The following is a 14,261-nucleotide window of genomic DNA, read 5'->3' on the forward strand; positions in this document are numbered from 1 at the left end:
AGCTAAGGAAATCTTTCAGATGAAAGGCAGGGCCAGACACAAGCAAAAAGGCTTCCAATTCAAGACTCCAGAATAAGCAGTACTATGCTACAAAGCACTGAGTTTATAACAGCTGCCTATGAACTCTGGAAATGGAGACCACCAAGCCCTAAAGCAGCAACTAAATCATGGTATACAGACTGATCTTTCAGCACCTGCAACCGGTTTCAGCTCTCCTTATTTTAGCTCCCACCAGAACGTGTGCAGATTAAAGAACTGAAGACCAACAGACATTTCTTTAAGATTTTCTGTATGTTTTGCTCCAGCCCCAAGGAAGTAATTCAAAGAACCTATGAGCTACTGGAACCTCTCTCTTCCTTCCTCTTCCTCAGTTCCTTCCCAGTATTACATATCAGGGTGAAAATAATAAGAATCTAGGACATTTTCTTGGTTCAAAGACATCTTTCAGACAAACAGAAAACCAATCAAGAAGTGGAGTCAGACAACTCAGGTGTCTACTGATTCAAGCCACTGAAGAGTGGACTAAATCAGGGCACAGGAATGTAGAGCTGCACATGGCTGGGGAGAATATTATTCAGAGTGGAATCACAAAACTGAACTTCTAGAAAGATGCAGTAAAGTTAAGAGGTGAATAAGTTGTGAAAAATATGTGGGTGACTTTACTACAGCCATTTCTCATCTCTCATCCACACGCATGTTATCTATTCCTTCAACAGAGAAGCAGTAACACTATTATATTTCTCTGTTGGTTCTTCAAGACACACAACTGTACATGTCACTATTTAATTATTACTAGGAATTTGGTAGGTTAGATTCAAGAACCTTTTAAGTATAACTTATGGAGCCCAAGAAATTAAAAGAACCAGTAACTCCCTATTAATGACATTTCTTCAACAATGCTGAGGGGGAGGGAAGACAGCTGTACTCTCCACATCATTTAAAACTACCTGAAAACTGTTTTTATCTGGTCAGAAAAATATTACATTAGTGTCAATAATAAGGCCCAAGCTCCTTCCCAAAATTTCCCAGTTTGTACTTTTAGGAACAACCAGAATGTACCTCTGATTGGACAGTTTTGCATCCTGCTTTGTTTCTACCTAAATGTAACAGTTCCAATCCTTGTTTAGAAGTGAGTTTAAAAAAACCCAACAAAACCAACAAAAAAACCCAACCAAACAAACAAAAAACCCACAAAGAACTCCAACAAACAAGCAAACAAGTATATAAGAATACTCAAACCCAACTTGTTAGCCAAATTGTATTATCCAAAAATGTGTGTTTGCAGTACCTTAGGAGGATTAAATGGATATGTTTCTGGGATTTTTATCTCTAGCTGATACCTTCCACCTGCAAAAGACAAAAACAAGTTGGAAATTATACCAAAAGAACATTACTCAAACTTAGTCTTTCACGACACTAAAGCTTACACTAAATGAGCAGAAGTTAAGTAAAATTTACCCAGCCGTATTAGATAGGAGATTCATTTAGATTTCATCTATTTCATAAATAAATATAATAAAGTCAGTTAGAAAAGATGTGTTTGCTTGTGCAAATCAGTACCTATATTTCTTAGGTATATTCACTGTGTACATTTTCATTTCCAGTCTTATAATTTCCATGCTTTATTTTAGTAAAATATACCAAAATATGAACCAAATATATCCTAAATAGATGAAAAAAGAGGCCACAGGAATATTCAGGCTGAACAGGGATATTACATTATATTGACTCTTTTCTCATGACAAATTGTTTTCAAATTACACAACTGAAATTACCTAGTTTTAATTTTAAACTTTTTGAAATTCAAAAACGTTCAAATAACTCTTTCAGAAAAGCTCCCACACTCTGGGAAAAAAAAATAAAGGTGGTACTAGGGTTCATCTTTTATTACGTTCTACATTACCACCTGAAGTAGTTACTTCTGTTTCAATTCTGCAAACACTGTGACACACCAGTATCAGTAACATACTATGAAGGGTCAGAGCATACAATAAAGGTTAATAGGAGCTTGAAGACAGAACCCCCTCCTACTGCCCAGTTTTAAACATTTCTCAGTTTTATCTCTTTGTCACAGTATCATTCCATATCCTATTTCCATTATAGTTCTGTTAGCATTCAAGTTCACTACCAATACTTATGTCTTCTGGAGCAATCTCAAACTATCTCTGCCTGCCCAGTAAGGCCATTTGCCAGGCAGCAGTTCAATGACAAAGAGAACAGGGTATAAAAAAAACATACACACCAAATTAGACATTTTGTTTTCTATAAAAATTGAAAGCATTTATCCTCATTTGCAATTTTTTTCTTCAACCTGCTGCTCTTCTTCCAGAAATCTTTTCCCTATGTCAGTATAATGTGTTACAATTTATACAATTTATTGAATTAAAGCTGAAGTATTTGCAATCTATTTTCCTTGAGATTGCCAGAGTGATTTACTCTGCAAATGAAGCTACACAAAACTTGCTGCATCTTACTGGCAGCAAGATGCACAGGGGAAAAAAGCCTCTATGTACTCCTCTGAGCAGTTACAGTATATGGCATCTTTTCATCTGTACCAGAAACACATTAGTAGCTCCTAACAGCTCTCACTTCTAAAATGTATTTCAGTCTAATACACTCCACCTGAAACTAGTTAGTATCAGTTTGATGTTTTACACTATTGTCTACAGCTCTTCTTTTTCTCGCTTAACTCTAAAATAACTTGAGAAGTTTTAACAGAAAATACTATATAAGAAAGACCAATAAATCTAAATTACAATAGTAGTGTCTACGTTGATTGCTTGTCTGTTCACAGGACAGCACAGGAGAAACAGTTTTGAAGACACATACATCAATAAGAGACCTTAACAAAGTTTGGTTTTCTTTGTCTTTAAACTGAAGCATAATTCAGCAACAACTGTTTTTAAGGAAAAAAACCAGCTATGCTCATCAGTCCTTCTACAATTTTGCTGCCACATCATTTTATAAGGTAATCTATCCTTAGGTAATACCATTTCTCCTGCTTACCACAAACTATTACAGTCTTCTGTCTAACAGGATATTCAGCCACCAATATTTTTCACCAGAGACTGCTGAGATGGTAGTATTATTTATACAGTATTGTTTTGCACTAAACTTTGCAGTTAAAAATACAGGCTTAAAGACATAACCTAAACAAATCTGTGAATTTTTTTAATACTAAATTTAAAATACAAATTATGAATATATTAACTTCTGCATGCCAATATTTCTGCAGGTTTTTTTTAAGAGTATGCATATGTATGGCTTTTTTTGTGACTATTTAATGCTTGAAAATGAATTAAACAGTAATGGCATAATATTCCTTCTGTAGTCCTACTGGAACAGGTCTCACAAGAGTTAGAGCAATTTTTAGCTATTTCCCTTGAAGAAATAACCTATTATAAATTTTGCAGTTGCTGTGGCTCACATGCAAGCTTGTCTTGAAATTAATAACAATATTACACAGGCTTTAAAAAAAACCAAAAACAACCCCCAAAAAATCCAAACCCACAAAACCTCAACCTATCTACTGAAAAGGTCTTGATTGAAGTAAAACCCAGCAGCCATTAATCAAGTCTCTCAAAGGTCCTCTCTCCAAACACATTTTAACATGGGATGTAAACACGTTTCAATTAAGTTGTATCTTGCAATACTCTGATAATTGATCAATATGAGTTGACACTACTAACAGAAAAACAAAAGCTTTAAATTTTGTCAAGAGATGGCATTCTTCCTCTCAGTCATTCTTAACTAATGTTCCAACATAACCTATAAAAACTTTTGCAGCAGCAGTTTGGTTTCAGATACCTCATCAACTATGGTCAAAAAACTGTTCTTTCACTTCACAATGGTTCTAGAATTCCCTCCTGTATCACAGAGATTGTCTGACCAGAACTACTGCATAAACTTCTTCATGAAGCACTTCTTGCTGTGTCACTGTTCAGATTATAGATGACAAAACATCAGTAATTATGCAGCATGCATTATTGCTATAGTCATAAAATGAAGATGACACACACTGACATGCCCTTCAGAATTATGACAGGGAATAAATGAATGTAACTATATTACAGAAATATTAACATTCCAAAGCAAATTATTCTAATGTCAGGAAACACCAGAAATTGGGCTAGCAGTAACTCTCATTTTGCTCCTTGAAGCATATGACTTCTAGATTAAAGTAAGCATATAATCACATTACTCTTCCATGAGATTGCTGCCATAATCAGAATAAAAAATAAGTTCAACCCTCCCCTGCCAAAAAAAAGGGGGCATTTACTATATCCTCATAATTAAATGTACTCAAAGGTATGTAAGTATGCATGCATTTCACAACAACAAATTCTGCACTAAACATATTGCTGGTTTTCACTAGCAGGATATGCTGAATATGTGAGCAGACAGTACCCAGCTTTTGAAATTCTTGTCTATCTGAATCATTCAGCATCACATAGAACCCAGTTCTGCAGACAGACATTTCAATCTTTTTTTACCCTCTTCATGACCTGATATACAGTTTTTAATTTTTGTGACACATGAATGCCTCTTTAATTTCAAATAACTCTCAATGCATTCTCCAGAAAAGGCCCATTTTGTAAGTCAAGGTAATACTGACCTGGAGTGAGGGAAAAAATGGCAAGCTCTGACAAACCAACTCACGCAACAAGGTTTAATTCTCTCTGAATGGAAAATAAACACCAAAACCAACACTCTTCTACCACCATTCAGCTGTTTCCTAGTATTCAATTGCTTATACACAGATGTTAAGTTATTACAATACTAAGTCTTGGATTTACAAGTGAACTGTACTATTGCAAAACAACAATTATACTAAATTCTAAATAGAATGATTCACTACCCAGTAGATCACCAGCACAAGTCTGTATTTTAGGTGAACAGCATAGTACTCCTTTTAAATTGAAGGCACATATTACAACCAGAATAAATTGTTTCCAGACATTACCATCTGACAACTATGCATCTGCAGCTGATGAGATGGAGACACATGGGACAAGGAAGGGAGAGGGGAAACCCACCATTATTTACTAGACTGTTGAGGAACTCTGGAAATAAAGTTCTGCAGGGCACCCCTACCATTACAGCTGCTTCCACTTTTCTCCTTTCTTTCTTCCAGACTAATTTCCCTTCTTGTCAGCTTCTAACATCTACCCCTGCCCAATATTCTTCCATGTCAACCACTGTTAGGCTATTTCTTCATTCTTTTCCTGTCCTGGGTGCCAAAGCTAGAGGGGAGACTCTCCCCTGCTTTCAAGTCCAATGCGACTGCATGAGCTTCTAGTCCAGAAAAGCAAACCACAAGGGATGTCCTCCGTTAGGGAAGATGTGACAACCAGATTTTCATTAGCAGTCACTAATACTTTCGAGGGCATACACTTCTATAGCTACAAAACAATTTTCAGGTATTTTCCCCACCTGATGAGAATTTCTTTTTTCAAAATACTGACAAATGGTCTATGTCCAGTCTCAAAGGAATATTAAAGTCTCAGTGTTAACTCAAAGGCACAGAGCAACTAGACCAGCTGAAGAACATGCAAAATTGCTTCATATTCAAAAAAACCAATTTATTGGCATGAAACACTCCTTGATACTTTTTTATTGAAAGTACAAAGTCAAATCAAAGTAGATATCTGGCATGGGAAAGTCAAGTAAAACAACATTTTAAAGCTATCCAAAAAAATTAAAAAAAAAACCTAAAAATCCTTACTTATCATGAAAGAACTTTAAATAGAGGTATGTCTGCCAGTTCCATATATATAATACACAAAGTTTACAAGTACCAGCACTATTGAGTCATTTTGTATCTCTGAAGAAGCATGTTACATTAGCCTCTGTTAAAGCTTCTTTATGGAAGTTACCTTGCTTTTACCAGACTGTATGAGATGCATAATTACTGATACCAGCTTTAATAAACTAGAAAGTCAGTAAGGTAAAATTTTTGAAGGGAGCTAAAGATATGAAGCTGTACTACAGAGTCCCCCACATCAGTATAAATTAAGTACTGGGACAAACAGATGCCCAAAATTAATCCCAAATTTAACTTGCAACAGCATTTCTGCTTGAGATAGGAGAAATGCAAGGTTTATGAATGATCATCACTCTAGATCACAGAAATACATGTACAGTCTGAAGCTCCGTTTCTTAATGCTTCATGCTAAAGGAGCTCAAACCATCAAAACAGTAAACAAACAACTAGAAGTCACAATTATACCAATTAAACTGTATAGCTTATATTTATAAATTAACCTTCATATGGGATAGTTTATCCTACTGCCAAACAGATCTCTCTTCAGGCAACACAGAAGCTGAACTGAAATAGTTTTTTAAGCCATATTTAAAATCTGTATTTAAAAAAAAAATCAGACTATTTTAAAACATGTACCTCTACATTTTATGCTGTAATAATTTTTACAAACAAAGCATCTCAAGACACATGACTTGAAATGTACAATGATTGCATACACAAAAACTTTACTTGCCTTCATATGGTGTGTCCGGAGGTCCTGCTATTTCTCCTCTTAATTCTGTAAAATTCTCATCTACAAGATCTACTTTAATTTGATTTTTGCTCGTCTTAAAAATAAACAGAGAAACAAAGAATCATAAGTAAGCATTTCACATACAAATTTCCCCCAAAATATGCTGTTTTAAATTTTTAGAACAGTACTTTAAATTAAGTAAACATTTAAAAATATAGTAACCTGAAGTTAATAGCTATCTTCCAGTTGCAATTTTACTTCATTAAAAATAGACTACTTCTGAAGCATTAGAAACTTCAATACTATTTATACTATCACTAGAATATGCAAAGCAATCCAGCAACATATCTCAAATTGTACTTCTAAGTAACTACATTTTAAAATGACCATGATCTTTCAAATCAGCTATTAATTCTATATATCTAAACTATAAAATTAAATTGACCAAATTATACACCAGTTGTTTTCATATTTAGACAAATTTATTTAAAAACAGACACATTTGTCACTTGCAATGGAACACAGAAAGACTTCCCCAAATGGAGTAGTATTTTTAACATTACAATGATCTAAAAAGAATATTGTAGTCTTAAGATCATGTATATCTTTAATATTTAGGCATAAGATACAATTTACTTTATGCACTTGAATTTCACTGTCACCTCCTCAACATTTTCACACCCCATATGAACTTCTCTACAAAATAAAAATACTATACTTTGATAGTGGAGAAAACATATGTTTTCCAGAAACAGATTCTCAGAAGTGTTCAGCTAGAACTACTCATTCCATTGAAATTGCTTTCCAGGTCCAGAGAGCAGTATTAGTGAAAGTCATATATCTCCCGGCCAGTAGCTTTTATTGGGGGGTTGCAAAGCAAAATCTCCTTTTAGAAAGATGTACTATCAAGTTTTCAGAGGTAAGGAATTACAAGTTTTTCCATTCTGCTACTTCTGCATAGTGTGCTCACTGACTGCAATACAGACTTCCTAATTCCTCTGTTATTTTTTACAAGAACTGTCAGCATCTTCTCAGATCTTTAAAAATTGTTCCAACTAGTTCTACACAGCTGTGCTTCTTTTCACCCTCAAAGTAAGCCTGGTTGTGGACAGCTACTAGAGAAGGGTCAAGTCATATAAAGCTGACAGGTACCATCAGCTGGTTCTTGAATCTACCACTGACATGAACCATTAAGCACAGAATTCACTGGACAACAGTTGGGAAATTACTTCTGTTTCTTTCCTGCAAGTGTTCTATTGAATCAGTCCCACCAAAACAAAGAGTGCTCTCCTGACCAGAGATGTTCATAGATATAAAGAAAAATCAAAGATTAGGTAAAAGTTCCACCATGTAAAAAATCCTAATTCACTAAATTAATCCAATAGTGAACTAGGAGCTTTTAACATCTGTAGTTATATACATTTTAAATTAGAACTTGAAATCCCTTCACACAAATGAGACAGCACCTGCAGCTCACCACAACAGCCAGGCACTGTAAAAAATTCCCTCTCTGAATTAGAACTTGATCTTATGTGATGTATCTTCTTGCAAGATTTCCAACATCCCTTTTTTTTTTTTTTTGCTCTCACGCTTTCAACTGGAAGCTTGTTCCAACACCTCACAATTTTAAAAGCTTTCTGAAGTACAATTAGAAGTTACAATCTATTTATGCCCACCTGTGACAGCATTGGGCATTAGCTTTAACAAGTTTTTCATATATCTAGTATTTATTCACCTTGCAAAATGTATCACGTTTACACTGGTTTTCCAGCCTTAATTTTGCTTTAAACAAGCTGAAATTCTAATCTCACCATACTGATTTTTTTAAAAAGGTTCTCTCCTATGTCCCATGACCACCTAACCAGCCCTGCATAAACAAATTTAGATGATGCCTCAGAATCTGTGCCATGAGCACTCTGTTGCACTCACTGAAGATACATCACAACCAGCATAACCTAAGAAAGACGAAATCTGTCTTTTTCATGGCAGTGTGACACGAGGCTCAGATCAAGTGACAAGAGTCCCAGCAAAGATTCCTGCAGAAGTTTTTCTCCTCTCCACTGACTGCACAGTGCTTTGCCAGATGTACTGCCCCTGTGCATGGACTCTTCATTCCCAAAGCAGCACACTGCTTGGTTTAAATGACCAATACAGGTGAGTCACTGTAACTATCTGTGCAGGTACTGCAGTCACTTGAACTCAGCTGAGCTTCTCCTGCTCTCCCTCTGCGCACATCACCTGGCAAAGGCCACCTTGACAGCAGGAGTTCTTGTCCTTTGCAAATAACTTTTCATTTAGAGGACCGTATTAATAGCAAACAGGATGAATTTCAATGATACAATCTATGGTTAATCCAGGCTGCAGCTTGCTTCATTTTCTACTTAGCATTCTAGTTTTCTTCAGTGACCTCTTACACACTCTTGTAGCAGCCTGGATAGTCTCCTTCATATTCAGTTTCAATTAGTACAACACTAGCAGTTTTTCACAACAAATCCTTCCCAACTCCATGAATTTGTTTAAAAGCAATCAAACACACAGTCTGTCACTAAGATCAGTTTCTTCCAGGAGTCAGTGATCCTGGTTCTCCACTTTGAGATGACTGCTTCTATTACTACAGCTGTAGCTGTCTCCATGCCCTTATTTGCTGTGCACAGCACCTTAAGGAAAAGCAGCAGGCAATACTGCACTGTTTTATTGCAGGTTAATTTATTTTGTATTTATGCTTAAATTCTACCATGTCTTCCATATACCAAATTATTTTTTTCTTCATATAGCTGAAGATGTTTTTTTCATGCTATTCTGACACTTTTCAAGGTTCAGCTCAGCTTCACCTTGACAAGTATTGCTTTATCCTTCATCCTGGAGAAATAGCACCGAAGTGATTATTAATCAAATTAAATCTGGAGTGTTTTCCTACAATATTTCTCTTTAATGAGGATTGTGTAGGATAAAATTACTTAATTTTAGCAATTCTAACAGAATAAATCCCTGGTCTCCACCTCTACCAACAACAGTGGTCTTCAAAAATTCTCTAACACCAGTAACCTTAGCACAGAATTTATGAATCAACTTGTGATCTCATATCCCAAGGTGATTTTCCAGAAGCAGTTCTACAAAGACCTCAATATGCTTCCACACCAAGTCTAAAACAGCATCACCTCCTGTTGATCCAGCAACAATTTAGTGACTAAATCACTGAGCTAGCAATTCCTGAAATACGAGCCATGCCATTACTCGTAGCATTTATTTCCATAATTTCAGAGCTGAATTCTGTAACAATGCAATGCCCAGAAATCCATCAGCAAAATCCTTTTCTAGAAATCTTCAAGTCCAATACTAGCAGAACTTTCCAATATCACACCTGAAAATTATTTTGATCGAGACCGATCAAAAAAATCCAAATGACAAACAGAACACAAGACAGAGAGAAAGGAAAATTGATGCAACAATTTCCCCTTGCATCATGCAAGAGAATGCATTATGCCATTCCCTCTTTTTTTCTTGATAGTCTAGATGGATTAAGCATAGCCATTTTTCTTTTTAAACGCATCCTTTAATTCACACTAGGGTCTAGTCAAAAGATTTGTTATCTTTTAGACCAACTCAACTGCTAAGATTGTTTCTGCAATGCTATAATCATGCTTAACCAATTTTATTCTGCCTTGTGGAAACTAAACCCAAGCATAAGAGATTAAACTAAAAGTATGATGCAGACAAGGGGAAGATTCATATTATGCTCTTTTATTCACTACTAAAAGCTTTATCTCTAAAAAGAAACCGAAATGAATCAATCCTTCATGAAGTGTCATTCTGTGTGCATCTTCCAAAGATAGGACACTCAATCACATTTATCACAGTAACCATTGATTGATAATATTTGATTTGTCTTCACCTGCTCTCTCTTTAAAAAATCCAGAATCATACTGTCTAATTTTATATTTTAGTAACTTCCTTGCAAACACACAATCCACTCCACCAGAAAATGTGAAGAGTAAGTTCTGCCACTGTGAAGACATAAACACACATCCTCACTTCTACTAAAATAATTTCAGAGAGCAGCTCTGGACTTTATAATATTACTCTCAGCAGACAACAAGCTCTTCTGTTCTCCTTACTCACCATAGTCTACAGGCTTTAATAAAGAGGGCCTGCCCAATCTGAGGGCCTGTCTGTTTTCTGCAGGAAATCCAACCTTTTTCCTGAGCTTTCAATACCATTTCCTTCTCTCTTCTTCAACCTGCCTTTAGAAACCTCTTTCATTTCTTCGTGGCCTATTATCCTCTTCACTAGTCCAGTACCTCTACTCTTAAAAATCCAGTGTTTTCCTTGACATAAAAAAACAGACAAAACCATTACATATCAACAAAAAAGAGCATACTGAGATAAGTTATTAAAAAGTGTTCTTCTAAATTTTATTCTAAAAGTTCTTCTAAATTTTATTTTTCACAAACAAAATACTATTTACTGTATTTACTAAAAGCAGAAAATTATATATTCTAAGTTTGATCCTGTGTAAGTCTACTTCATAAAGACTGAAGTAGAGCAAATAGCTTTTTTAGAAATAGGAATTATAATTACAACAGAACTTTTTATGCTTTCTAAAAAAGCCTCCAAATTCTTCAGTTATTTTGATAAGGAGACTACCAGAGCGTCAGTCTCAAGCAATCAGCATAAAAATGCCTATTATCAGAGCTGGTGATGTATGGACAGATACTGGTAGGTTGAACTAAAACTGAGAGAATAACATGTTTCTAATTAATTTTTCTCTAATTACATAGCCAGCAGTCTTGACATGTGTTGAACTCTCTTGAGTTGAAGCAAAAAAACCACAAACAAACAAACCCAAACTCCAAATAAATCTCTCACATTTCCATGTCAGCCATGGCTTCCAAACATCATAAACTTAATACTGGATGATCATGACATACAAAAAAAGTTTTGAGTGAAGTTTTTCTAGAACCAACCAGCTCTACTTACTCCCACCAGGACAATATCTTCACATTAGCTCTTCAATCCCTGTATAATAAATTACTCTACAGAAACATAAATGCATCCATTAACAAACATACTATGTTTTCAACTACTGGTGTCAAAACTAAAAAACAAAATAATGTGTATTAGCAATATTAATAACTTCAGCATGTTCTTTTAAAAATAATGAAGTAGTGTCAAACTGCTATTTGCATGTTCTAGGTCTGTCTCTCCTTACATAGTCAAACACTCCATGTAAAGTCCTATCAAGTATCTTTGGGTATAAGGGCCAAGGTGGTAAATAGGATTTATAAAAACAAAAGATAACACATACAAAATCACCTTAAACAGAATTAGATCTGGAATTTAAAACCTAATGGCTACTTCTAAATTACATTGTATGTGGGAAAAAAAACCTCAACAACAAAAAGAACCAACAAAAGCAAACCAAACCAAACAAAATTACAAAACCCTGCTATTCCATACAGGAATTAATTACCTACCGTCTGTGGTTTTACTGGTCTTATAAAAATATTTTCTTCAGTCTCAAGGGGAACATACTCTATACTGAAGGGGAACATACTCTATATTGGATCAAATACTATTATTTTTTGTTAATTTACTTTGCTTTACAGAAGATAACTCAGAAAACTCTAGAAATGCGTGTGTATATATATAAACAAAACGAAACCAGAAAAAAACTAACCTGAAAAGACAAATATAGGTGATAAACGATGCATATAAACATTGCACTAAAATCAGCTACGTATTAAAACTCAGGACTTTAAGACTAGCCCCTTACACATTAAGAAAGAGTTTTAAGAAAGTGGCAAAAACCTTAAAGAATGTACATGCAAAAATTTCAGCAAAGATTAAGGAATAAACTTGAAAATTTTCTCTGGAATCTTCTAAACTAAGGACAAAGTTTGTGAAGGAGGTTTTTTTGATTTCAAAATGTTTTCAATCACTAATTGTTTCCCCAATCACAGAACCAAAATAAAATTACTTCTTTATCTTTCCGACAGGATTTTAAAATTATTGATTCATCCATGAGGTAAATTGGCAATAACCACTTTTGAACCTACCTAAAATATAATAAAAATGTAGTTACTTCTTTATTATAACCATAACTTACAAATGTGAAGAAGGTACTTTTGAACATCCAAACATTTTATACAGACATTACAAAGTTCAATATTTAATAAGCCCAATTAAATGAGAAATTCTTCATCCTAGTCTGAAGCCATGCTAGCAAAACTTAATTGTTATACTATAGAGTTACTACTACTTTATAAACTTTTTTTACACTCACACCTATTTTATATTCTAACCCAACAGTCTTATTCTACATCAAAATCTGGCATGAACATATCTCACCAGATTTACAGAAAAAGATCACCTGATTATCCCAGTGAAATCCGTAACATGATTTTTGCACAAGGCCATAGGTACTCTGAGTCAACTTGTTTTGAGCAAAAGGCTCCGATATTTCAGCATTAATTTACTCCCTAAAACAATTATTTAAATAAATTAAAAAACAAAACCAAGTTCATCATTCTTATTCTATTTACTAAGTCTTTGCAAATCTGTGGATAAACATTCAAAGGAATTTTTGTTTTGCAATATTTATCTTGTTATTTTCTTATGCTCTTTTGCTAAGGTACCATTCTGAACTTAGTCCAAATAGTTCAGGTCTCCCTACTTCACTGACATGCCAGGAAGGTTTTTAATAAAAGCTTGTCTCTTCAGCTGCTGTCTTAGAAGTCAATACCAGACTCTCATCTCCCTTCTTTTCAAACTAGCATTCCCTTCTTAAGCCCCTTGCTACCCCAGAGTAGGCCAGAGTAAGTACACTGCATCCACTCAGTTCCCTCTTTCACAAGAAATAGGAAAGCATAAAAAAGGGAGGAGGTGTCACTCAACTAGGAAGCAAAGTGCAGTGCACTGTCATGTGGCAAAACGGCAAATTCAATTTACAAAAAAAAAAAAAAAAAAAAAAGTTTTATAATCCCCACTGCCACCCCCTCAAAGAGCTACCAAAGCAAGAGGGAATAGTTCAATACTTCCAAAATACTCCTTCAGACTCACTCCAGCTTAAAAGCCAAAGTGCATATCCTGAGCCTGTTATTATTAAGAGAAGCAGAAGTGCCACATAATTACCACAGTGCTATGAAGTACACACGCTGCACTAGCAGCTGAGATCAGCAGATCACATCTGCATTCTAGAGCAAGCGCCTGCTGACCTTCAAAGCACAGAGCAACGCCAGAGCAAAACAATCCAGCGGCTGGGGCAGGGCAAAGAGAAGAAACACTTCCGTCAACAGCACATTAAAGAGCAGTTTTCTAGACAAGAAAGGGTTAATGCCAAGAAATGCATTTCCTTAAAATGCTCCCATATTCTTTAAACCTATAAATAGTTTCAGTCATGGAAGTTCTACCAAATTTCACATTCTATTTCATCCCCCCATATTAACATATATTTTCTAGGGTTATATCTGTTCTAGTAAAACTAGGTGACATTGTTTTTCATACTATTTGTTTCATTTACTGATCAAAATACTATGTTACTAATAAGTATCTTGTATTTTAACGTATCTAAGGAGCTACAAGTATGAATACTGCGTGAATTCTGTATTACTGGTGATTAGAGAGTCTAGAACTTTCATATTTATCACAATATACAAGGTCAATACTGAGCGATATTTTTTTCCTGTCAGAACTCAAAACATCTCAAATATTAAAACCATCTTCATTCTTCAAGAGTTAGACCTGAAGCACCACAAAGTTTTAGTA

At 35.0% G+C, this 14,261-nt stretch overlaps 1 protein-coding gene across 3 annotated transcripts in view; it reads right to left on the reverse strand.

The window, feature by feature from the left end:
- UBE2K (ubiquitin conjugating enzyme E2 K) overlaps positions 1–14,261 on the reverse strand; it is a 44,789-nt gene that overhangs the window by 20,381 nt on the left and 10,147 nt on the right. For 2 of the 3 annotated variants that reach the window (XR_008430393.1, XM_053940040.1), the window contains exons 2-3: positions 6,498–6,591; positions 1,289–1,347 (exon numbers count right to left, since the gene is read on the reverse strand). Coding sequence is in view for 2 of the 3 variants with exons in the window: in XM_053940040.1 (XP_053796015.1) it covers positions 1,289–1,347; positions 6,498–6,591 (153 nt within the window). In the remaining variant the exon portion in view is untranslated. Of the gene's footprint in view, positions 1–1,288; positions 1,348–6,497; positions 6,592–10,616; positions 10,823–14,261 lie in introns of all 3 variants that reach the window. The other variant, XM_053940041.1, reaches the window with a different exon arrangement.

This window comes from Vidua chalybeata, chromosome 4, assembly GCF_026979565.1.
Source record: "Vidua chalybeata isolate OUT-0048 chromosome 4, bVidCha1 merged haplotype, whole genome shotgun sequence".
Taxonomy (NCBI): Eukaryota; Metazoa; Chordata; class Aves; order Passeriformes; family Viduidae; genus Vidua; species Vidua chalybeata.